This window comes from Pristis pectinata, chromosome 14, assembly GCF_009764475.1.
Source record: "Pristis pectinata isolate sPriPec2 chromosome 14, sPriPec2.1.pri, whole genome shotgun sequence".
Lineage (NCBI taxonomy): Eukaryota > Metazoa > Chordata > Chondrichthyes > Rhinopristiformes > Pristidae > Pristis > Pristis pectinata.
In genome coordinates this window covers 31,696,303-31,723,626 of record NC_067418.1, presented here as the reverse complement: position 1 = coordinate 31,723,626, position 27,324 = coordinate 31,696,303, and the positions used below count along the sequence as shown (strand labels likewise).

The following is a 27,324-nucleotide window of genomic DNA, read 5'->3' as shown; positions in this document are numbered from 1 at the left end:
TCATTTGAATATAAAATTTAAGAACATAGTATTCAATTCTCAGTATTCATAACACACCAGGGTTAAATCTGTATTGGATTTAACGCAGCACGATAGTTGATAAGGTAAATTGCTGCAATCTTTAAGTTACTTGTGATCATGTCTGGGAACTATTAACGAACAGTATATATTGTTGAAATCATTCTAAATGCATTAGAAAGAAATAATAGGCAGCAGGGGGAAACTAAAGGGAATGTTGTCATGGAAATGAGCTAGCTGAAATGGAGCTTTGGGTAAAGCTGTCTGAATACATGTTCTGTGTTACCCCGTGTAGCAGCAAGTCATAGAGCAGAAGGTCTTGAGTTTGATTCCATGTCCTTTGTGTTAGTTACTTTGCCACCAGTGGAAGACATTTCAGCCAGGGAGACCACCACCTCTGAAAATGTCTTACCTTCTCTGTTGTATCCCCAACTTCTGAAGCCACCTTAAAACTTTAAGCCAAACTTCTGGCGTCCTTAAGATTTTTACTTTAGCCATGTTTTCTAGCCATTCTTTTTTGTAACGACAATCAAATGTGTGATACTTGCGAGAATGTTTTTTTTGTGTTCTGTTAAACTGTGGTCAATAAACAAAAGCTGCTTGAACATAGGATGTTGAGTACGTATCAAACCATCTATCATTGATGAGTAAACTCAGATTGCTTTGTGTTTAATGTCAAAAAATCCACTATTATCGTGACCAAGTACCCAGGCACAGTCTTCCACTAGGAAGTAAGTCCCAGCTAATTCAGCATTGGGTTTTGCCAATCTTAACAGGCAGACCTGAACCACAAAAGCTGAGTCAGTTAAATCCTGCTCTGGCTTGCAAGCTGTTGAAGGGTGTGAATGTTCATGACATTCACAAATACTTAAAAATTATTAAAAATTAAAAGTACTTTTTTTTAAAAAAAATTAAGAGTTTAAATACTCAAAAAACACTAGGAAGATTTAAAAGCAATTAAATCCAACAATTAAAATGAATGGGTTTGCTGCTTAACAGGTAGATTTCTTAGCATAAGTTTGGTGAAATCTCCTGAACTTTGCGCTTCCCACTGGGCTCCACGAGGAGTCCCAATGGTAGGATATCGTTCTCCCAGGAGCAGCAATCAACAATGCAAAAGTTTTCGGACTTTTGCCTTTGGAAGTTCAGACTTTTGCACAATTACATAGTCGAAACCCTGTAATTTATGTGGAACTGCCAGCTTTTTAAGCAGAAGATCCAGACCATTGAGATAAATGTGAAATTAAATGTTGTAACTTAATTATCTTCCAAGTGAAGTGAAATTATCATGCATTACATTGTGCAATGTTCAGTTCCTTGGAGTCTCCTGAATTTCAATTCACAAGTGACATAGGGAACCATCTCATCCTGACTTTGGAAACTAATTATAAATGTGTTCTCAAAATACAGGTTAAATCAAAAGAGAGTGGCGATTCATCAAATGTTGCAAAGAATGGTAAGTCATCTTTGTGCAAAATTTAAAGTTTATTACTGCAAGTATTTAACAGTGTAGTGACTCACTTTATGACAATGAGGCTGTGCTGTTGAGGACTATTGTGACAGATTTTCTCCTTGGCCATCCCATTACCGAACAAATGCATGCATTTATATATTTTGGGGCCTTTGCATTATCTTGATCTGTACCATGTAAATATAATGCCAAAGAATTTTGCATGTCAGCTGCAAAATTCTGTTCTATTTCCCAGAAATAGAAGTTCCTGACAACTTTCTATAAGCTACCTTATTTCAATCGTGAAGACGCAGGTGACTTTATTTTCAGTTTTCTTGGGTATTGATAGTGACTGCACTATTTCCACAAATGCATAGGATATTTAGATGCCCTCTTCAATTATTGATCACATGAGTTGTTTACACAAAACATAACTCATCCTTTTTGTGCTGGGTTAATTACAAACAGATTGCGTTTAAGTTTAGAAGGCTGATGCACACAACATATAACCTTTGAGCATTTACCTGTATAGCTCACAGAATCAAACTGTTTTAATTCAGTTTAAAATAAAAACAGAAAATGCTGAAAATACTCAGCAGGTCAGACCATATCCATGGGAAGGGAAACAATTAATGCTTGAAAACTGGGAAGGAGACAAAAGAAGCTTGTTAAACTGTGGGGAGAGTAGGGGAGAGGGATGTCTCTGATAGGGTCAAGCCGGTGTGACCACAGGGATAAGATGTAAATAGGTTATCTGGTCAATGAATGAATGGGAGCAGTTAGAGCACGAGGGCATAGACAAAAAAACATAGCTCAAAGAATGTAGGAGTTGCAAAATGCAGAGCAGGAAGGTGTGGCTGGCAGATCAAGCTGGCCATGTACTCTACTCCAGAGAGAAATAAAAGCGATCTGCAAAGCAATCACACAATCTGCATTTGGTTTCTCCAGTGTAGTGGAGACCACATTGTGAACACTGAATGCAATACACTACATTGGAAGAAGTACAAGTGAATTGCTGATTCATTTGGAAAGGCTGTCTGGGTCCTCAGCTGGTGGGAAGAGAAGATGTGAAAGGACAAGTTTTGCATCGCAAGGTAAAGTGCTGTAAGAAGAGGTTTGGTTGGTTGGTTGGTTGGAATGGAAGGGTGGACCAGGGGGTTGCGAAGACAACAGTTTCTGCCAAAAGCTTAAAGGGAAGAGAGGGGAAGATGTATCTGGTGGTGGAATCACTTTTGAAGGTGGCAGAAATTGCAGAGGATGATCTGTCGAATGCAGAAGCTGGTGGGGTGGAAGGTGAGGACCAGGGGAACTCTATCCTTGTTCCACCTCAGAGAAGAAGGATGAGAGCAGAGGTGTGGAAAGTGAGTGAGATGTGGATCAAAGGACTTTGTTAATAATAATAGAGGGGAAGTCATGGTTCAGGGAGAAGGAAGGCATTTCAAAAGCACATGTACGGAAAGTCTCATCATTGGAGCAAATACGACAGAGACTAAGGAACTGCTTGAAATCCTTACTGGAGGCTGGGTGGAGGTCAAGATAGACGTGGGAGTTGTTCAGCTTGTAATCGATGTTAGTAGCTAGCCCGGCCCTCTCTGTTGTCTCAGCAACCAGGTTTGTCTCTTTTTTTGAAGAATTGCGGCACCCCTGTAATTCATTTGCATGTCCTCTTCTTTGGGGGCTGTGGGAATGAGGCTGTGAATTGTGTCTTGAACTTCTGGGATACAGTCTGCTCCCAAAGTTTTGTTGTTTTGTGGTTTTGATATGGCCTTGAATTTCTTGTCAGTCTGGACTAGACTTAGTCCAATGTCCATGTGTGCAATAGGATTGGCAGCTTGACTTATAGAAGCACTGCTTTATTATGCATATAACCAGAGCAGTGCCTAGTCAATATGTTCACAACTAGACATTAACAAAAATTGATAAAGTAGTATTCTCCAGTATTGCCATTAAACCAGAAAGGCAAAATGGACACACTAAAATTAGTACTATTGCAAAGGAACCAGTGGATTATGTGTTTTTTTTAATTGGTTTCTTGGAAATAACACACATGGTACTCGGCTGCTTTATTGTAAAGCTGTCAAAAAGCACAAATGTCTACTTTCTGGCAAGCACCAATTATTTTTTGTCAAAAACAAGATCCAAATTGACTCAACACAACCCCACCCTCAGTAAAGTCAATCAGATATGATCATGTTTATTGCTAAACAAGGTATATCAAGCACTCAATCTTGTTTTCCTCCAGTATTAGTTCTCATTCAGTACTTCTTAAAATCCTACAATACTTGAATGAGCTAAGAGGTCAAATATAATGCAATTTAACAGTTACAAAGTTCTTTCCTTTTTTTTAAAAAAAAATGTTGGAGAGTGTTCAAACTGAGTAGAAAATTGAATCTGACCAATCATATTGGAAGAGTTTACAATTTGCCACACAAAATGTTAGTTATTCTATAGTTTTGCAAGTCATTACAAAAAAACTTGAGAATTTGAAATCCGATTGTTGTCTGTTACTGATTTTGTGATTAGAGAACTGAGAAAATGTCTGGAAGCTTCACTTCAAAGCCTTAGCTGGAGATGTAATCCAGCAGTACCATCAAAGTTACTTCATTAATAATTGATATACATTGAATTATTGTGTTCTGATTACCAAGCCCATGAATCTAATGTATTGCTTCCATGTGGAATTTAATTAAGTGAAGATCAAAAAAACTGCATTTGCCAGAAATCTAAAACAGAAAAGGTTATCTGGTCAGTGAGTGAATGGAAGCAGTTAAAGGGCGAGGACAAAAGAACATGGATAAATGTGAGGGGAGCTACAAAATGCAAATGTTCCTGGCAAGTCAGGTTGGGCATGTCTTCCACTCCCAGAGGAAAAAGAAGAAAAAGGGTGGGGTGGGGGGAATACCAGTAGCTGAGCCGTTATCACAGATGAATGACTGATACAGACAGAAATCAAGCTACCTGAAGTTGTAGTAATCAACATTAAGTCCCAAAGGCTGTAACCTGCCCAGATGGAAGAGATGATGCTGTTCTTCAAGTTGCATTGGGCCTCATTGTAACAGTACTAGAAGCCACAGAGAATAAGTCAGAGTGAGAGTGGGATGGAGAATTAAAGTGGCAGATAACAGGGAAATCAGTGTCACCCCCGCTCCTGCAAACTGAACACAAGTGCTGTTTCCTGTACTCATGCACAAATTCATTACTTTGCTATCAATTTCTACCCTGCCCTCACCTTTACATGGTCAGTCTCTGACTCTTCCCTTCCTTTTCTGGATCTCTCTGTCTCCATCTCACACTGGAGTCAAACAAAGCTCTGTTGTTGCCCCAGTACTCCTCTAAATCTTTGTCACTACAGTACTGCATCTAAGCTCCAACTAGCTCTCTGCTGGAGTGAAGCTAACCTGCAGAACAAATGGAAAATTGTTAAATCTATGTCACATCCACCCAGAACCAAGTTCAGTCATTAAGCTACAGTACACAGACCCTGTTTGCAGACTGAGCACCAAGTCATTAACTTTTGCACAAGTCAGCTTTCGTACAAGAGAATAGTCCTTGCATTAAAATAAACATCCTCCACTATCCTTCACCCACTGTACAACGCTGCCCCAGACAAAATGATGCAACAAGACCCTGGAAAATGTGCACACTTTCCATGTCTCAGAAGCCACCTGTAGTGAAGTCAGACATTACTGCCTTCAGTATGTCAGCACAGCCTTTGGTAATGTAAAGAAAAGGATTTAAAGGTTTAAGACCACAACCTTGGCACAAGGCTCATGCTGTACCGAGCAGTAGTGATCCCTGCCCATTCTGCATGCTTTATGAGTCAGAGAGCAGCTTCAAAGCACTAGAGACGTACCACTGATGTTGTCCCCACAGTATCCTCCAAATCCTCTGGCTGGATAAGCAAACTGTGGTCAGCATCAAAGCTCCAATTGCACTCACGTGGATGTGATGGAGAGACCACATCATTTGTATGCCCACCAGTCTCCAAAACAGGCATTCCACTTGAAACCCTATCATGGTAAGAGATTATGAGGAGACAGACCAAACTGTTGAAGGATGCTGTCATCCTCCAACTCAAAATGGACAAGGAGCATCTGGGATGATTCTCAGCATCTCCAGAGTCCCTTTTAGAAGCACACAGAAGCCCCTCATAAACAGAAGGAGCACACAAGCTTGCATACAACCCATTTAGTCACCCTGTCCAGCACCTCCTGCAGGTCACCTATTGACTACCACAGAACTTGAATGAAGAAAGTCACCTCAATGCTAAAAGTATACATTAAATGGAAAATGGGCTTGGAGTCCATTTTAAATTGAACCAGATTATTTGTTACCTCATTACCATATGGACCCAGTCTTTTATTTTCTCTATCTGAGGTCTGTCTGTCCCTGCTCCCATTTTAGCCCTTTAAAAATCTTGATGCATGCCTTTGTCAGTTCAAATGCTGCCCTGGCTAATATCTCATCATCTAAATCTCAACTTGTAGTAAACTCTATCAAGCATGACATCCCATAATATCTCACCTTTACATTATATCTATCCTTGCTGATCTTTATTGGCCATCAGTTTCTCATGTTTCATTGCTTAGACATCTTTCCTGTGTTTTAATTCCATAAGCCAAGACCTTCCTTATCTCTAACTTCCAATCTTACAACTCATCTCTGACTCTCACTCCTCCAAGAACACTCTCATTGTACACTTCTCTTATTTTGTCTTGCCATCAGTAGCCATGCCTTTAGCCACCCAGGTCCGATATTCCATAAAATCATTTTATCTTTTCTCCTTTCAGATCTTACTTAAATCTGCTTCTGACCAAACTTTTGGCCATTCCTCTGAATCCTCTTGTCCTTTTGGCAATTGCCTTTCATTTATTCTTCATAGATCTCTGAAAAGCTGTGGAACATACGAAAGGTGCTAGTTTTTGGAAGTTTGGCTGAATTGCATGTTTGTTGACAAAATTAACATTTCTCATTAGGCTGGATTGAGTTTGACTTTGCCTGCGTCTCGCATTCCTATACAATGGGATCATTACCGTCCCACTAATCTTTCGTGGCTGCACAGCCTCCAGTATCCTTGAGGTATTGCAGCCATGGCATTCCCATGGAGTGGGGTGGTCAGAGAGCATCAAGGAAATCTCAGTCAGTGGATCCTGAGCACGAAACTATCCCTGATGGTCATCTTGCAGCTTGTGCTGTCAGGAGGCCTCTTCAAATGTGTTTAAACATTTTTAGTGATTGGGAATGTTAAGAAACTTAATTTAAACAACTTTTTAAAATAAAACTTTTCTGTTAATTTAGGAAAAGTTTTTAAAATAAAATCTAGCTTCACTTTTTTTTAAACTGAAGATTAGCTGCATTAGATGTGCCATTTATTGGGAGCCAGTAAGGCTGAGAAGCCACATAAGATATGTTTGTGCTCTGAGCTAAGAACAATTTGGAACTGCTGCTGGATTTGGTGCTGAGTCCAGTGATGGAGTTGGAAGGTCAGGTGTGCTGCTATGTGATTTTCAGTGCATTCTGTATTGCCAATGCTGAGTGTACAGAGATGAAATCAGAACATGCTGATCCACATTCTATAACTAGCCTGCATTTTCCCCTACAAAGTGCATCAATTACAATCAGCAGCAATCAGACCCAATATCTAGAGGTGATGATAAATGAATGAGGATCTCTTTCTGCTGAAAATAGCGAAGCTCCGACTTGCTTCTGACCGTGGAGCAGATGATCCTTTATTTATTATGCTACACAAGGTTTTAATCCCTGTTTAGAAATGATGAGGACAAAGGGATATCTGATTTTTTTCTCTCTTAATGAATCCAAATTGTATCTAGATTCAACTTGGGTAACTCGCATGGTTTAGCTTAATAGCAAGATTGTAATTTCTTTTCTTCCCCCCCCCCCCCCCCCCCAAGAGCTTTCAGCTAAGACAAAACACAGCGGTATAACTTCAGTGCATGGATTTAAATAAGACGTGTTGTACTCTGATTTCAGGATCTTCACCTGCAGTAAATCCTCTGAAGGCAAGCATCCATGACTTAACATTGGCTGTCTATGACCTGCTACAACTCTACTTGAGTTCCTTTAGCAACAGGCCTGGGTGCCACTGGGAATCTGCCACAGAGTGCTAAGTGCACAAAGGAAGCACGGACCACATCAGAACACCTGCAGTTCACACTGTTTGCAGCACATAGAATTCCGGGGATATGGGTCAGCAGGTGGGTGTTGAGGAAAATTTGTAAGACTTATCTGCACAGCCTTTCAAATCTGAATCAGCGCATAAAGAAAATGCTTAAAAAATTTACGTGAACACATAAGAAAGAGAATTGCTTTTTTAAAAAAGATGGACAGAAGCTGCAAATAGGTTACCTAATTTGCTGCTCAATATTCTGTATTTTAGTATAGAAAATTTGACCTAGATTTTGAAGTCCCTTCTGTGCATTCCCTGCCAGAAAAAGAAATGCCTATAAAAATCTGGAACAGAAACTTATGGCAAGAGCCCTGGGGTGTTGTTGGGGATTGGCCTGTTTGAAGTGACACCTGAGAGCAGTAAAGTAATTCCTTCAAATTTCACAGCTTCTCCTTAATGCATTCTTTTACCTTGATAAGTATTTAAAACAGTAATGAGTTACTTTAAACCATTGTTTTAAGTATTTAACAATGAACTCTACAAATTATAAGCGTTACAACATTTAGAAGCATCTTAGTTTTAATATTGTACAATATATTCACACTCATTTAAGTGATCTTTCTTTTATGGATGACCCTTTCCAGGAGTTTCTGTTCCCCTCCCTATAATCTTATCTCCTTATTTTCCACCTAGCCTGTGAAGGCAAGGATAGTCAGTACAGTGCATGTTCCAGGCCAATTTTAATTAATTCACACTTTTATGAAACGTTAGATATTCTCATATTGTGGACATGTTATATGTTTGACTTAGTGCTTTACCTCTTGACACTATTCACTTTACAGACCAGAGACTTGGTGAAGCAGTGTTTGAACTTTAACCACTCCATGTGACTGAACATTAATGTACCTTCACTTAGCTTAAGCATGGCCATTTTCTTATTCTGATTAGCCTTGCATAAATTCATAAATCTTAAATTACTAATATCTAGAAAAGCATAGCAAGTGTAGAGGTGAAATGAAAAAAGGTAAGAATCATCAACGAAAATATAAAGGTGTGTTATAACTACATTGAGATGGTAACTCGGGAAAGGCTGCAACCAATTAGGCAGCAAAAAGTTAAGCATGTGTGGCGATACAAATTGGGTTCTTAATAAATACTAAGCAGCTGGCTCAGAAAAGAGGAGGAGGATGCAAATGTTTCAGTTCAGGAGGAAGTGTGCGAAATATGGGATGTGATAAACGTAGCAAGAGAGGAAGTATTAAGAGGTTTAACACTTCGAAAGTGCATCAAAATCAAGACTGGGGTGCAATATATGCTAGGCTGTTAAAAGAAGCAAGAAAGAAAACTGCAGAACTCTGATCATTATTTTTCAGTCCTCTCTGAGTGTTGGAGTGGTGTTAGAGGATTGGAGGGTTGCTAACCTTGCTTAAAAAGGGATGAGGGGATAAATGATTACAAGCTAGTTAGTTTAACTTAAATGATGGGCAAACTATTGGAATTAATTCTAAGGATGCATTAACCTTCATTTTAAAAGGCACAGATTGACCAAGGACACTCAGCATAGATCTGTTAAAGAGAATTGTTTGACCGACTCAATTAACTTTGTTGAAGAAGTAACCAGGGCAGCAAGTGAAGATAAATTTGATGTAACTTAACATTGATCTCAGCAAGGCTTTTGACAACAACCCATGTGGAAGGCTGAGCAATAAAGTCAAAGCCCATGGGATCCAAGCCCAAGGAGGAATGGCAAATTGGGCCCAAAGTTGGCTCAGTAGCAGGAAGCAAGGGGTTTTTGTGAGGGTTTCATGGGGGTCTTGTTCTTGTTTTGCAGTAATCTTAAATTATTTGAATCTAAACATAGAGGGAAAGATAAAGAAACTTGCATGTGATATTAAGAAGGCTTGATCGGTTGATACGTAAGATGAAAACTTTAGACTTCAGCAGAAAGATGTAAAGGTCTGACCAGTTGGACAGAATAATGTCATATAAAGTTTATTGCAGAGAAGTGAAAGCTGATGTATTTGGGGAGATGTGACAAATGAAAGGAATGCACAATAAATGTGAGAATATTGAGCAGTGTGGAGAAACAGAGACCTTGTAGTCTATATCCGAAGGTACTTAAAGATAGGTTGACAAGGAGGATAAAAAGGCGTAAGGGAACCTCTTTATTAGCCAAAGCAGAGTATATAACACTACTTAGATCACAGTTCAAGTCCTACATATATTTCTGGTCTCCACATTTTGGGGAAAAATATAAATTGCACTGGTGAGCCTTATTATGCTAAAAGGCAAAATAGATATGGATTGCTGTTCTCTCTTGATTAAAGTTTGTATATTAATACACATTTTTAAAAGATTTTACTGAATCAATTGAGAGCTTTTTTATGGCTGGTTATTTTTCCACCTCTAAAATTGACTCTTTTCCAGCAGTACTCTGACTAATGTAAAATGATAGGAAAAGCAGTCCAGAGTAGTTGATCTCCATGATCCTGAGTTGACCCCGTTTTGATTCCAGTCATATTCATTTCTGTTGCTATGCAACAGAAACCATGTAATAATATTGCATATCTAAACTGTAAATTCTGGAAACAGCAATCTTCTACAAAAAAAAATGTAGATCTTTTTCATTTGTTTGAGAGGGTTGTGTTTTCAAAGTGAATAATTACCCCATGTTGCTGATGAAATTGGGAACACTTTCACTTCAGAGCACCATTTCACAAATGTAGTACACAACTGAAGGGCAAAATGGGGCTGGCGATTCAAAAAGATAGCATCCACTATTATGTGAAATCACAATGAACTTTTGTTTTATCCAGTGTTCAACTTTATCACATTAAAGCTAGAAATAGGAATCCCTAAATATATAGATTCTGAGGGCGCCAAGTTTTGTTGTTCTTTGTAGTTGAGGTTTGCCATATAATGTGGAGTCCTAATATATTTGGTAATTGAAAGGTGTTGAATCTTGGTACTGAATGCAAATAACTGTAGTACCTAAGTATTGAATACTATTCAGATTGTCTTGCGTTTTTATTTAAACACCTTGTACCATTTCCTCAATGCAGTCCTCTAACCTCACAGTAACTGAAGCGGTTATCCAAGTGTTACAAGATAATTTGGCCTTGCAGTGTCCATGCAAGTCATATGTCTAACAACCATTTTCTTGAAGTTCCAAATTATTGGTAGTTGCCTCCTGGTTGCAACCATCACTATCTGCAGAGCTGGTGTGGAAGTACGATGCTGCTTCACTTTACCTGAGCTCCCGGCAACAACTACTCTGCTAAAATCAGTGAGTGGAATGGGGTTAAGAGCTATGGATCTAAACTGGTCAGTCATGGTTATTGTGCCCAAAAGTCAATGTCTTAACGATGTCTGCATTACTTGTGCAGGGGGTGGGACTTTTTCATGTGATAACATTCTCTTTGAAAAATAAAAACAGTGCTCGTAACAGTATGATCAACTCTGTCCACTTTTTAGTAGGACTAACCAGAATGAATCAGTTGCTGCAGCATAAAGATGTGAGATGAATCCTGTAACAGTTCAGCCCTGACAGTCTCTTATTAAAACATTGCATGACTGCAAACTTGTTTCTGAATAATCACTTTGAGGTAAAGATTTAGATCTTGTTCCATGCATCTCTTGCCAAGATACCATGGAGTTCTCACTCCATAAAGCCCTCCAATACGTAACTTTGCATTTGTAGGTGATTTTTTTTTTGGTTGGAAACTCGCCTCTTTTCAACTGCACGGTCAGCTATGTTTTCATGGTTTACATTGGTCAACCCACATGCAGAAAGGGCAATTGTTGGTAGGCAAAAAGTTGACTCAAGTATTTTACCATAATATGAATTCAAATTGGGGGCAGTTCTCTGTGTACTACTTCCAAGTTACACATAAGTGGTCTTCCATTTTTAAATTGGTGTGTATGGGAAAGTACTTTGGGGAGGAATATGTGGATGTAAGTATATTCCAGTCATAAACTGGTTAACCAAAACTCAATGACCAAGGCTGGGAACGATGCACTTGTGGAAGGGATGTAGAGCAGGGCAGTTATTTCTTTCACACACCTTCAAGTATATCCATTATACTGAGTTTGGGCGCTTACTAGAGATTTAAGGGTGATTTATTTGCCTTAGCCCAGTCTGTGTAATTGTATCCCAATGCATTAGTGAAGGAATGGGTGAGGAACAGAAATTGAAATGATAGAAATTAAAAGAAAAAACATACACACTATCCAATAATCACTTCTCATTCGTAAATCATAGTAAAATGTTTTTTCCAATTATATTTACTGATCTCCTAGTTACATTATACTGAAATTGGTAAATGAGTCTTGCATGCACTTCAAGTTTAAATTTGATATATAATCCTATTGAATGTTATTTTATTTCCCAAGCTGTAATCAAGAATATACTTGTTAAATGTAATTCTGCTGATATTCGGTGCATATTTTCTCCTCAGTTTTGAGAAATACTTCTTGATATGTTCATTGACACACAATGGGAAGGATCTACTTAAACCAGTGCAATCCAAGAAGGTTGGGACATATCGCAGTTTTTTCTACCACATCAAATGGGATGAGCTGTGAGTATATTTTCTGTTTTACATGCACTAAATGGAGTCCTTGGAATGGTGGGAATCTGAAATAACAAATTTCTTGAAATACTCTGGTCAGCAGCATTTCTGGAAAGAGAAACAAATATAATGTTTCAGAGCACCAATCTACATTAGAACATCAAAGTCATTGACCTGAAGTGTTAACTGTTTTCTCTCACCATAGGTGCTGGTTGATTTGTGAAGCATTTACTGCATTTTCTGTTTTTAACAATTAACCTTGACTCGCTGCTGCTGCAGAAATGCATATCAATTGAGTGAGTTTTGCAATACCCTTTGAAGTGTAGGCAACTTTCACATTTTTTCCATTTGCTGTCAGACTTGGATCTCCTGATGGTCCAGTCAATTAAAAAGTTGGCTGTTGTGCCAAACCACTTAAAGAATGGCACATTACAGGTTCATTTGCTATATGCTGAATTATATTGAGTGAGTTTGGCTGCTATAGGTGACCACTTTTATAAAGAGCTGTTTATAATGGTGCTGTTCAATTCTGTAATTCATACTTGATCATTTTAGGTGAAGACTGGATTGTGCTTGACTGTTATGTGTGTTCAGTGGTCATCTTATTGACAGCACAAGTTTAAGCATGAAGAATGACTGACTGACTGGATAAGGTGCAAGACCTGAGCTGATATGCACAGAATCATACTGGTGCTGTGCTTACTACCACCAGGAAAAGTAGGAAGGTGTAGGAGGAGGAATTCGGGGCACAGATATGGAGGAGGGGGAAGTGTGCTGGAGGAAGGTGGAAGAGAAAATTAGCCCAGTTAGGTTCCACTGATGGCTCGTACGTAAAAGAGTTGACTTGGAATCCAAAGGCAAGTTCCAGGTTCTTGATAACTCCTGAACCTTGTTTATGAAGATCGAAATGCCATGAGCAGTGATTTTAGTTTCCCTTTCATCTAACAATGTATGGTTGTAGGCTAGAGTGAATATCAATACTATAAAGGTTTTTTTCCTTTCCTTTCTATTTTAAATTTCATCTTGCCATCTGCATTTAAGTACAAGCCATCCCCGGGTAATGGACAGGTTCTGTTTTTACAGACATCTGTAAGTTGATTTTTGTCCTTGTGTTGGAAAATACACAAAAATCACTTGATGTGGTAACTGTATCTCCACAGTATTGTAATGAATGGCATCAAAAGCACATAAGACTGAGGAAATTAGTTGTGCCCTTCATTGAAAGGACATTTATATGTACATCAGACTTTTGAATTTAATATTATGAAAGCTCACTTGTATATACGGGAACCCATAAGTTGGGTGTTTCTAACTGTAACAGCCTTTATTCCAAAAATGGGATTCTTTATTTATTAACCACTTAGACATTGGCTCCACCTATTATATAACTCTTGAAGTTCAAATCTTTCTGAAATGAAATTAATTTATTATTTGTAGTTTTCCCTCCTAATATGAGGTTTGCATATCTTTAAGATTAGCATGTTTACATAGACTTGTACAATGGTTTTATCAAATCACTGTGTAATTTGATTAATGATGTCCACCTCTAAATGATGAAAGGAAGGGCAGGAATGGGAATGGACGGAGAGGAACACCTTAATGGAAATAATGACATTGAGGAAAAATAAAGTGAGTTAAGACGGATTCTCAGTGGTATAGGAATGAGTTCACTTAAATTGGCTGCAATTCAAAATGGTCAATGGGATCGATGCAAAATGGTCCCTGAAGAGCAAGTTAAGAGGATAATCTTTCAAATGCTTTGTGAGCTTTTGACCTTCTTTCCATGGCTTTCACTTTTTTTGTATTGACGTGCCCAGATATTGAGCAAATGAAAGGTCAAACAGAGCTGCAAACAATTATTTGCAGCTTTCCTCTTAATCTATCGGTATTGCCTGTTGGGCGAGTTTTCACCCACATCTTCAACCAGGAATAGTTCAGCTGTTTCCTTTGATTGATTAATCATATTGTGGGCTTGCTATCCTTGCAGATTGGGTCAACTTGCAGGGAAGTGCAGCTTTCAGTGAGTATAATAATGAAGGACTTACCACCAAGCACATGAACAAATGTAGAATTGCATTCTATGAATATTAATTTTAATGTTGGAAAGAAAGGCAAATTTGCTAATTCTGTCTATAATGAAGAGGTGAAAGTATCTTTTAAAAAAGATTTAGCAGATACTTTTTTTTGAAAAAAAGCATTTTCACACAAAGCTAAATTTAGACTGCACCTCGTAAGTAATCCAAGGAATGCAAAACTATTGAATAGAAGGAATTTGTGGTTTTCACTGCACTTCAGTAGGAGCAACTTTAATGTTAATGATTCTGAAACTAGGTCACCAGTGATAAATTGGTCATAAAGCTGCAGCTTAAGTCTCCCAATGAAACTGGTAATGCCTCATTTTCGTTGAGGATGTCTTTTTCTGTTCCATTCTATATAAGGGTTATGATTGATGTTTTTTTAATAAGAAGCTTCTCAGTTTATATTGGTCCACAGGGTTAATATGAAAACGTTATGATTATCTTTGGAAGTTTGTTGAGTTTCCAACCTGGCCAACCTAACAGGTTCGAAGAAGCATTGCTGCAAGTTTTATAGTGTCTTACCAGCCATTTATTGACTTTGCCTTCCAGAATCAGCTTCCCTGTTCAGATTTCACAGTTGGCCCTTGAATCAATGCTAAGTCTTAGTTTGTATGGAGTTCCGAATCCCTCAGCAGCTGGATCACCGGATTCAAACAAACAAAGGAAGGGACCAGAGTACCTTGGTCGAGTCTCTATGCCTCTCTTTGACTTTAATCGGTAATAATCTTTTTCTTTTCATTGCCTCAACACAATGTGACAAATTAGACGGTTATCCCATTGCTCCTATATTTTCTTAGATTGTACTGATTTTCAGATGGGGGATCCATAAGGAACGACTAGCTTGTTGCCATTCACATGTCTGTACATTCTGGACTTCCACAGCTGGGCAGCATGCTGAATCCAGTGGAATTCCTGATGATACTGAGACAAGAGGACAGATTCACTTCATACCTAGCTGTTCCAGTTTATGCCCAGCATTATCCTCCTCCATTTAAAAGGAAGGAGAAGCCAAATCATTTGTTTTATTTTCCTTTAATTTACTTTAAATAAGTGTTTGTATAAACATTTATTTTGAATATTTTGTATTTTATTCACTTATTTAAATATATTTCAACTATTTCTGAATGTCCTTGATTATTGGAAATATACAGAAACAATAGGAAAGGCCTTCTGGCCAGATGAGCGATCAGATCAGATTAGTTCATTGTCAAAAACATCAGGGTGCAAAGAAATTCCTATACATGGTAATAATAAATACAATGATGAGCACAACACAGCACAATGGTGCAAACATTGTAGTGCAATCTGAAGTAGTGTAAAAAGAAATGTTAAAATGACAATAATGGAATAACCGAGAGAGGTAGAATTAGGAGTACGGAAATGTGGCCATTGGGCCCGAGGTCTTCTCGCTACTTGTAGACTGCTCCACTTTGCAGGACTGCAGCAGGAACTCCTTCAAAACCTTGGGAGTCATGTAACCACAAAATGTCCAGGCATCTGCAAGGCACAAGTTAGATCAAACACAATTTGCCCATTATATTTTGACACAAACAAGTTTCCTCCTGTGTCTTTAATGTGTCTGTTTTATTTGATAGTGTGTTGACAAGTGGAAGAAAGCTACTTGGTCTCTGGACATCAGACTTTGGAAATACAGGTGGTGGGACCGTCAATAAAAAGGGGAGCTCAATGGAAAGAGTTGTGTTACAGGTGAGTTTTGCTCATCCTGGAAGAAATTTAATCTTTAAAATTGTCCTTTAGTGATATTTTCAACTCTGTACTTTTCCATGAAAACCTTGTTTGACTTGTAAATTGAAATTGTAGCTAGTAACTAGAGGTGACATTTTGTTACCAAAGGGAACAAACTTTTTTTTAAGAGAGAAATTAAACTGTGTTAATTTAACTAAGCAAACTTTGCTAATGAATGACCAAAACCAAGGGCATATTTCAGCCAAAATTAAACAATGCTGACTTTAAAATTGAACTGGACACCAATGAGCTCCAATGATTTCCCATCACTATAACCATGTTTTAGTTAATGCCAAGTTGGCTGACACTGTTTTCTCTCAGAACAGTTTATGTACTTTTTTGCCAGTATTTAAGCTGAAACAAGCATCTATATTTCCTTGCAAACAACTGTTGACACCTTGAAGTCCGTTAAATAATCAGAATCAAGTTTATTATCACTGACATATGTTGTGAAATGTGTTGTTTTGTGGCAGCAATACAGTGCAAGACATAAAGGTTACGATAAGTTACCAAAAAATAAATAAATAAAATGGTGCAAAAGAGGAATAATGAGGTAGTGTTTATGGACCATTCAGAAATCTGATGGCAGAGGGAAAGAAACTTTTCCTAAACTGTTGAGTGTGGGTCTTTAGGCTCCTGTACCACCTCCTTGATGGTAGTAATGAGAAGAGAGCATGTCCCAGATGATGAGGGTCCTTTATGATGGATGCTGCTACCTTGAGGTACCACCTCTTGAAGATGTCCTCGATGATGGGGAAGGTTGTACCTATGATGGAGTTTGGCTGAGTCTACAACCCGCTGCGTCCTCTTTGCAATCCTGCCCATTGGAGCCTCCATACCAGGCGGTGATGCAACCAGTCAGAATGCTCTCCACGTACATTTATAGAAATTTGCAAGAGTCTTTGGTGACATCTCCTCAAACTCCTAATGAACTAGAGTCGCTGGAGTGCCGCCTTCGTGATTGCATCAATTTGTTGGGCCCAGGATAGATCCTCTGAAATGTTGACGCCCAGGAACTTGAAGCTGCTCACCCTTTCCACCGCTGACCCCTCAATGAGGACTGCTGTGTGTTCTCCTGACTTTCCCTTTCTGGAGTCCACAATCAATTCCTTGGTCTTGCTGATGTTGAGTCTTCTGCTTTTATCATTGAAACAAAAAAATATTTTATATTGTAATAATAGATCTAATTTATTTTCTGTACCATTGTGTTTCATATTCTCTTTCTTTGTGTACAACAGATGCCACAAGGCAGCAGACTCTAACCTTTACCTTTTTCAATTTAGGTGGATTTTCCATCATTCGTGTTTGATATTCTCTACTATCCTCCAGAGTCCAGCCGAATGATTGAGCTTGGGTTTGAAACACTTGATCAAGGTTTCCAGAAACAGCTGCTTGACGTGTTTGCTAAAGACTTGACTCTTGAGTAGGTTCTTCCTGTGGACAGTTTGTTTTATATTTGATTTTGTTATGCGTGCAAGGCCGTATTCAATGCAATGTGTGTATAATTCAGCCTTTAAAGTTCATATTAATTTGGATATGCAATCATAGCTTTTAAATAAATGAAATGATACAAAATAAATGATGTTCATCCAGTATGTCTTTTAAGCTGCAGTGAATTAGTTGATTAAAAAGAGTTGAAATGGTGCCAAGTTTTGAAAATGAATTCTTTCATAGATTTACTTGGCTGATTTCATAATGACAAAGGCAATATATAATTTTAGCCTTGGACCCCAAAAAATTAATGCTGCATCTGAAAGACAGAATGGCTGATTGAGCCAGTATTGCATCAACACTGGTATGTGTTTTGCTCTCCAGACATTTGTTGGTGAAAACAACATATCATTTAACCAAACAGACCAGAGTATCCCAAGTTCAATTCCCAGTCTGCTGAGTTGGTTAATCTGAATTGAATTGTTTGTGCAACAAAAACTAGCTCCTTTGCAGGACGGAAATGTGGGTGGAACCAGGATCACATCAGTGCATATTTTTCCATATCCAAGGCCAGATGCTTATAGCAGAGCTACTATGTATCTATTTCTTTCTTTCCTTCCTCTGTAGCGGTATTGCCATCAATTGTTGACTTTTCTAGTAACTGTAGTGCCACATCTAGAAGGTTGTTTCTATTCTTTACTGTCACCGTATCAGATCATAATATGAAGAAATACTTCAGAAATTCAGTTGCTATTTAAACTTGCTTAAAGTCTACAGAGATTTCTGCATTCTTAGCTGTTGACTTTGGTTTGGATTTCTGTTCTCTAATGCATCGATTCTAATACTCTGTCTTTCAGTGACTTGCTTAGGTACAAACATAATATGACTGAAAAAATTACAGTTCAATTTAAGTGCACATTAGGTATTTACAATATAGGTCCAAATAATACCTTCAATTTCTGTGGTGCCAGCAGACTGGTACCATGCCTACAGGAGCCGGCAGCCCCAGTAATCATCTTAAGTAGTAATTCCTTAATGCATGAGCCCAGATAAAATGTCTATGCATGTACTCAGCCATGGAGCGATATCACAACTGAGCCTCATTGTGCAAAAACAAACTGCCTTCACAGATGCTGCCTGACCCTCTGAGTTCCTCCAGCAGAGGGATAGTTGACATTGTGGGTTTGCGTGATGCAATAGCCTCCTAATAGTGGCCAAGTTTTAAAAAATTCATTCAAGGGATGTGGGCTTCTCCAGCCATTTAATTGCCCATCCCTAATTGCCTGTAAGAAGCTGCCACCGTGAATCAGTGCAGTTCTTGAGGTGGGGGTATACCCATAGTGCTGTTAGAGAGAGTTCCAGGATTTTGACCCAGCAACAGTGATATATTTCCAAGTCAGGATGCTGTGTGACTTGGAAGGTAACTTCCAGGTGCTGGCATTTCCATGCTTTTGCTGCCCTCGTCCTACAAGCTGGTAAAGGTCATGGGTTTGGAAGGTGGTGTCTAAAGTGGATTGCAGCAGTGCATCCTCAAGATGGTACAGACTGCTGCTACTGTGGCTTGATTATGGAGTGAGTGGGCGGGGTGCCTATCAAGTGAGCTGTAGTGTCCTGTGTGGTGTCAAACATCTTGAGTGTTGTTGAAGCTGCTCTCATCCAATCAACTCGTGTGAATTATGTCCCTCTAGGATAGATACCAGAGGAATGGCTAGTGACCTAAGAATGTAATGCAACATGCTTACTCCTTTTGGGGATATAGTGGTTATCATTTTATGGAGAAAGTTGTACATCCTCTATAGTAAGCATAATGAAAATGATTGTTTTAACAAGCACTTTTACTTATCTGCAGACTGTCCAAGACAGAGAAAGAACTTTTGTGGGATAAGAGGCAGTACTGCTTTTCCCATGTTAACAGCCTTCCCAAGATTCTTGCTAGTGCACCAAGTTGGGACTGGGATGCTCTACCAGAGATCTACTCTCTTCTCCATCAATGGACACCACTCCCTCCCATCTCTGCTCTGGAGCTACTGGATTCCAAGTAAGATTTCTGACTAATGTCTGAATTATTTCTTTAAATAGCATGATGGTGTTACTTAGTTTTATTTCTCTGACCTGCTGTTGGTGGGTATTGGCCAGAGATCCTGCTTTTGGTAACTCTCCAATCAGAATTCTGAAACTAAAGTACTCTTCTGGAGGTCTGTTCTCTGATCCAGGTTGAAGTTGTTGAACATGACAAGTCAGTTGTGAAATACCCCTGCCCAATCCCAGTGATCACTACTTCATTGGGATGAGTCTGTACAAAGTGACCTTGATACTCGATAATCCCTATTGAACTGTTAGCTCAAAATGCAGAGGCACGATATCATTGTGCTTGGAGGCAAAAGATCCAGAGAGAGAAGTATCGGCTTCTACCATGGCAGATGTGGAATACAAGTTCAGTTTATTATTCCAGATATTTTTGTGTTTAATTACTTCTTACTTTACTGGTCATTATGAAATTAGCAGATTGCATCTGGTAAACTAATATATTCTGAGGGATGAAATACGCTCCAGACCTCTACCAGTGTTTCACAGCTCATTTAAAACCATGGTGCACCATGGAGATTAGGGGTGCCCTTTAAATGCTGGCCTTGCCAGTAACACCCATATATAAGTATAGGAAATAGGATGAAGAATAGAGTCACTTTGCCATTCAATCAAGAAGTGGCTAATCCTTTATCTCAACTCCACCTTCCCACACTATCTCAGATTTCTTTGGTTTCCTTGGACCAAAAATACATCATCTGTGTCTTGACTTTCTTCTTAGCATCCACAGTCTTCTGAGGAAGAGAATTCTAAATAACCCATTCAGTTAAGAAATCTCTCCTCACTTCAGCCCTAACAAGCCAAATGAAACTTGGTCTGTGGCCACTGGTTCTTGACTTGCCAGCCAGAGGCAATCTTGTCCCAGTATTTACCCTGGTAGGCCCTTCAGAAAATTTACCATTTTAATGAGATCAGCTCTTATTCTTCGTAACACGAGAGAAAGTAAGCCCAGACTGCTCAATCACAACTTGTGTGACAATTCCCATATTATGTGTGAGATTGTGAGGGGAAGAAAAACATTGAAAAGGTTTTTTTTAAATGCTCAATTTTTTTTTTAACTTTTTAAATTTTCCTTGGAATCAAATGGGATGATGAAATAAAAATTGAGTGTATTCCACCCTAAGATGACATGCAATTTGTTTCCTGAACTAACATTATAGTGAATTTAAAATAACAGAATTAACAGTAAGAAGTACACTCAGATTGCATGTTTCTCAAAGGAGTTGTGTCGGATTCAGGATCTCATTGACTAAAGCTGAAAATGAACAAAATGAATTTGTACACATTTTAAGACTGAGATTCTGTGTTCTTTTGGCATCTTGGAATGTCTCAATTCAGTTCTTAATAGAGCTGTGACATATTCAACTACTCCCTTTCTCGGTTGATTCCCTTGGCTGTGTATTTTGAATTATCAGTTTAATATTCCTGATACCAAAATGATCCTTTTTCCTTCCATGGTTATGCAGCAAGTTTTAGGCGCAATCTTTTGAGTTCACTGTTCTCAGCTGGGCAGCAAGAGATGTGCTGCAATTGTTATCCACACCTTCTATTAAATTCAAACCACAGCTAATATTCAGGAATGCTATTTGCAACTCATTGTTGGAAGTCTATAAACTGTGAGCATTTGGTGAGGGCAGTCTCTGGCTTTTACACAGTCCACCTGTGAGCAAGGAACTGCATCTTTGATATTTACTGATCTATTTGAAGAAATCCACTGTCATTTTCCCTCTTGACTAAGATATTCTGTCTGAAATTATCTGACCTCTATTTCCTATTCCCAAAATGTCTGCATTTTGATTTACCCAGGATTTTAATTCCTCCCTTTTCGCTGTCCACTTTTCCAGCCACTGGCCCATTCTGCCTCTTGCCTGACTTTGCCTTGACATGACCAACTGTAACTCGTAACAAACTGGCACGAAAAGCAAAATGTGCATGCTCCATAGTTCTCCTAACAATGATGTAAATTTTAATTAAACATTTCAATTTGCCAGTTCCAGCAATAACAAAACTAGAGTAATGTAAGGATCTACTTGTGCTTCATATCTCTGGGGACCTGCTAAACTTACATCAAGCTGTGAACAACTAAGATTATATATTGTATCTATGTTTTGCTGAATCTGGATGTTTGAAGAATTTAATTTTAAATTCATAGAGTCATACAGCATGGAAACAGGCCACTCAGGCTATCAAGTCTGTGCCAATCATCAAGCACCCATTTACACTAACTCTGCACCAATGCCATTTCGTTTCCCTCACATTTCCATTGAATAGATGAAGTAAAGCCTCTACTAAAGTTTAAAATGGCATGCTTGGAGCATTTGGTCATGAGTATTCTTTATAGGTTTGCAGATAAAGAAGTGAGAAGTACAGCAGTGAATTGGATTGAACAAATGACTGACGATGAACTGGTTGATTATCTGCCTCAATTTGTGGAGGTATGTTATTTGCTTACTTGTAATCTGAAACACTTGTACTGTTACATATTTCAGAATTATTTTCTGATGCAAATCCTGTTAGCTGCAGGCAAATTTTTATACAACTTCTGGGGAGATGGAATCAGATGGGGAATTTATCTAAATTGAAACATTCTCAGCAGTTATAAAGTTGTGATCCCCTAACTAAATCCCCTTCCTTATTTAAAATATATATTTTTTAATATTATTTTGATTAAAAAGTTATTGACCAGAAGCATTAACGTTAGTCTGCAGATGATGCCTGACCTATTGAGTATTTCCATCATTTGCCATTTTTATTTCAGACTTCTAGCATCCGAACTATTTTGCTTTTGAGTCAAAAATATTTCTTGTGTGTATATTTCTAACTTAACACAGTATAGGGCAAAACAATCCCTGAAAAATACTCATCACTTACAGAACATATATTTTAAAATGTATGTCTTCCTGCCATTCTCAAAGGCACTTGTGTTATTTGAAGGGTTAGGACTTTGTGTTTGCTGAAGGTAGTGTGATTTACATTGTTGCTGTTTGTTTTATTTATAGGCTGTGAAGCATGAGTGTTACCTGGATAATGCCTTAGTGAAATTCCTTTTATCTCGAGCTCTGGGGAATGTTTGTGTAGCACACCACTTATACTGGTAAGAAGATAACTTTCAAACTTTGCGCATAATAAATATTATTTCTTGGCTAACTTGCTTGGAAGAAGCGTACTTCAGAGCTCTGGTAATGGGTTATTTTATTCATTTTCCACCAAAGATTTTCTTTCCACTGTACCTAAACAAATAGAAAAGTTGTATAATGGTATTCAATTCAATCCATTATGATGAGCGATAATTGGATGTACATTTTTATTTGAAGGGACTGTAGCTTCTCTGTAAGGCAATTAATTACTGACACCATTATTAGATAACATTCACTAATGCAGGAATGATTTGCAATGCAGCAAGAATAAAAGAGGATATCAAAGCCAACAATGAAAAACACATGTCACCCTACATTGGCATCCAGATGCATAGTAATAAAATCTGATATTGATTTTGCTTTTTTCCTTGGCAAATGCTTATCATTTTCATTGTGTGATATAACTGTAAGCTGGATGCCTTCATTCCCCCAGCTTTGTTAGTGTTGATATTGAACTAGGTCAAGTACTCTCCTTGTATAAGTATGAATCCTTCAATTTCATATTTAAGAACAGGACTTACCCCATTTACCAAATGTAAAAGCCCTCGCACAGTTCACCATCCTTTACAGCCTCTGTTGCCTTTTAAACAGTCAAACCAGCCACTTTTCTTTGTTGCTACCTGCGTAGCACAGCCTAGTGCAGACACTTAAATTCCCTACAGTTCTATCCTTGGCCTTCCCCGAGAGAGAGGGAGGCTAGTCATGTAGAAGTGATTGGTTGGTTGGAATACATTGAACGATATTCTTGGCCTTTCCTTCCTCATTTGCATGCTGTTTTTCAATGATGGCCCAGGGACACAGTTCAATTTACCTCAACCAATCAGCCACCTTTGTGTGGGACTACCCATTTCTCACCCCTTCCACTAATTCTATGGTCAGCCTCCTGGCCCAATCTTGAATAATTTCCTCTGAAGCGTCAAAAAAATCCAAGCTAATTTCTTATGCTCACAACGCACTGTTCCTTTGTCAGCAATTGCAAATGGTACCTGTAACTGGCATAAAGAATTAATCAGACTTTTTGGAGCACCTTATTTGACCTGAGCTTCCTCACAACAATCTGTCACTAAAATTGCTTACCTTCAACGCTGCCATCACTCATCTGTCTCATTCAGTAATGCAGTTGGAAACAAGATTTTGTTAGGCCCAGACTTGCATATTCCAATGCTTTCTGCCATCTCTTTGTCTTCCACTTGCCATGAATTTGAGTTCATCCCAAGTCTTCCTGTATTCTTATACTCACTGAGTTCTGCTCATTTTTATCCTTGTGCTCACTGAACTACATTGGCTCTTGGTCCATCGTTGTATCAAATTTAACATTTTCCTTCACATACCTTTACTTCTTCATTCCTCCCTAACTCAAGCTCTGTAGCCCATCAAAAATTCTAACTTTTACCACTTGCACATTCACCAAAACGATTCCCATCTGATCTCAAGAAACAAATTTCACCATCACTCCACATAACAGCCTCCTTGGGAATCAAAGGAAGGTGTTGGTAATGGTTCATTTAGATGCAAAGTAAATTGGTTTATTTCAAAAAAAATAGTACCAGGTGGTGTGGTGAAAAATAACCTGTTATTTTTCCACGTCCCCCTCAACTCCCCAGCTTCTACCACTCACCTACACACTAAGGGCACTCTATAGTAGCCAATTAACTTACCAACCCACACATCCTTGGAATGTGGGAGGAAACCAGAGCAAACCTGCATGGTCACGGAGAATGTGTAAACTCCACGCAGACGGCACCAAAGGTCCGGATCAAACCTGGGTCCTTGGAGCTAGGAGTCATCAGTTCTACTCATGTGCCAATGTGCCTTCAAAAGTCTTCCAAAAATCATAAACTTTGTTGCATGCAGTATATTTGAATTTTTAATCGCAGAATAATTCCTCTAGCCTAAAAATACACTTTGTATCTGTGGACTGTCATTCCCTCAAAATGTTTCAGAAATCCAACCCTTTTTTAAAGTAAAAGTAGTTTTAATTTACTAGGTTTATTTTGTTTGGGCTGTTATAGGTTCTAAATCTTGTGTATGTTCCAATATTTATTTTGCACTCTACAACATGTCATAAATATTTAACTCTTGCTTTATAATTCCTTAGTTTGTTGCCTATGAACACTCCTCAATGCAAAAGGCAACCCAGCACTAGATGCTATCACTGTAGCTGGATGCCACAGATCCCCCCCCCCCCCCCCCCCCCCCCCCAAGAGTTAATGCCCAATTGCAATAGATAGGGTTAAAGGGGTTAATTCATAGCTATCCTCTGGGTTACTAAATCCTGGTGCATATGTTTCCATTTTCTTCACTGTTACCAAGAATCTTTGGCCATTGTTTTCACATGTACCATGATTAATGTGAAACAAGACATACAGTAAATATTAGCATGCTGAGAGGTACAGATACTCATACACTTGATGCTTAAAGCCTAACTTTTAGATGAAGATTTTAATCACCCCTCTGCATATATTCTCCTTTTCTTGGTATCAATTTCGATTCCAATAAGGAATTTAGAATATTTTTAGAACATTAAGAATGTAAGTTGTTTTGTTTGTGCTTTCATTCTCCATAAATACCCTCTGAATAATTTGGATCAATGAAGCACTCAAGCTTCTGTGATTATAGAGCTAAATGTGGTGTTGAGTGTAGTGGCTTCTGATTAGCTTCCTGAAATTAATCTCCAATTGGTACACATTACTCCAACCGTGAAGTCATACCACCATCCCTCATCACTTAAGTGTGAACAGATGCCTTTACAGATGAATTCCAATTAAGGGACCAGAAATAAACACACACTGTAGCTCTTGTAGAAATTGGCCCAAAGCCAGGAAAACTGTAAAATGCATAAGGAGATGTGTTGAGCATCATTGTAATCGACCAAATTGTTTTCATGAGCAATGGACAAAATTGTCTCCCTGTCTGTTATTGAAGGGATATAATTGAATTTGATTGAAGAGGTTGATTTATCCTTTCCCATTCCCAAGTTGAGCATGACCGGTATTGGAGCACCAGTTCATGATAAATGGATTTTGCATTTACAGTGGCAGTTTCACTGTGGGCTTGCTGGATTTGCTAAATTTAGCCACAATGAAGACCAATACTGTTAAATCAGTTCTTCCCTGCAGCCAGCTAAGTAATTCTGTAAAATTTAGTTCGGGATTTACAATGTGTACAGACCCTATGATTCAAGACTTAAAACACTAAACCTGCGAACATTTGTTTTATGCTGATGATAAAATTAATTTAATAATTATTGGAACTCATTTGTATTGACTTGGATTGTTTGCCTCACCTTTAATCATCATCATCTTTTCATCAGTTGTTGAGTAACAGACCCAATACACGTCAGACTTAAGGAACCAGAACCAATAACAAGTACCATTATTTTTCAATAGCTGATATTGATTTTATACCTCCAGTTTTTATTTTGGGTTCTTGAAGGTAGGTCCTTTAATCAACTCCCGACAATTTTGACTGCTAAATCTACTGTGCTTTCCACTGTTACAGACTAATGAAGTCTGTGACTTTTGTCAGGAAAAGGAAGTTGGACTTTCTGGTACATATTGACTTTTGGAATCCTCATTAAAGTAATAACAGCATAAAAGGAAACCAATTAACTCTTGTTGTTAGCCATTTGTTAAAAGTGAACAGGTATTGAAGAAAAATGGATGGAGGAGCCATTAAAGCCCATCAGGAATCCAAGTTTGCCTTATTCTTGATACTCTGCTTCCCAACCACTGCAGCAAGTTACAGGAGGAGGAGAAAACTCGATCAGTGAACAGTTGTATTGCAACAAAATTTACTTTGATGGAAACAAAATCAACTGTACAGACAGTTGAGAGAATAATTTGGAGGGCCATGGGAAAGAGGTGGTGTAGTAGGGCTGACAGAATAGCTCAATTAAGAGCCAGCATAGATCCAATAATCCAAATGGCCACCTTCCATGCCATAGACAATCCGTGTATTAGGGTAGTGAACTCCTTTGTTACTTTTCAACCAGCCTGTATGGGTGCCAAAGCAACACATTATACTCCAAATCACAATTCCTCTTGTACAAGAGGAAGGTAGTGCTTTTATTTTGGATTGCCCTTGCAATAAATCTTAACAAAAGCAAAGAATATGAGTGGTTGTGAACTTTCAAGACATTCATGAAGAAACATTGTCATCAAAGGCAGCCTCCGATGGTTGGAGTCATTCCTTACACAAAGGACGATGGTTGTGTTTGTTGGAGATCAATCATTCCATCCCCAGGGCTTCACTGCAAGAGTTCTTCAAGGCAGCATACTCAGCCCAACCATCATCTTCAGCTGCTTTATCAATGACCTACTTTCCATCAGGTCACAAATGGGGAACTCGCGGTGCAATGTTCAATTATATTTGCAATTCCTCAGTAAATGAAGCTGTCTGTGCTTGCATGCAGCAAGAATTGCACAACCATTAGGCATGGGCTGATAAATGACAGATAACATTCATGTCACAAAATGCTAGGCCATGACCATCTCCAACAAGAGAGAATCTGACCATCTGTAGTTGATATTCAATGGCATTAGAATTGCTGGGTCCCCTACCATCAATATCCTGGGACTTAACTGGACCAGTCACACAAATAAGACTACAAATGTAAATCAGAGGACTGAGTGAGAGCAGCTTTAACAACAATTGAGAAGCTCAGTATCATGCAGGACAA

At 38.6% G+C, this 27,324-nt stretch overlaps 1 protein-coding gene across 1 annotated transcript in view; it reads left to right on the top strand.

The window, feature by feature from the left end:
* Nucleotides 1-27,324, top strand: part of pik3c2a (phosphatidylinositol-4-phosphate 3-kinase, catalytic subunit type 2 alpha) — a 109,581-nt gene that overhangs the window by 61,409 nt on the left and 20,848 nt on the right. The window contains 10 exon segments of the mRNA XM_052029684.1: nucleotides 1,429-1,474; nucleotides 7,460-7,581; nucleotides 7,583-7,683; nucleotides 12,053-12,175; nucleotides 14,794-14,961; nucleotides 15,840-15,951; nucleotides 17,274-17,413; nucleotides 19,271-19,459; nucleotides 21,848-21,941; nucleotides 22,506-22,600. Of these exon segments, the coding sequence (XP_051885644.1) occupies nucleotides 1,429-1,474; nucleotides 7,460-7,581; nucleotides 7,583-7,683; nucleotides 12,053-12,175; nucleotides 14,794-14,961; nucleotides 15,840-15,951; nucleotides 17,274-17,413; nucleotides 19,271-19,459; nucleotides 21,848-21,941; nucleotides 22,506-22,600 (1,190 nt within the window).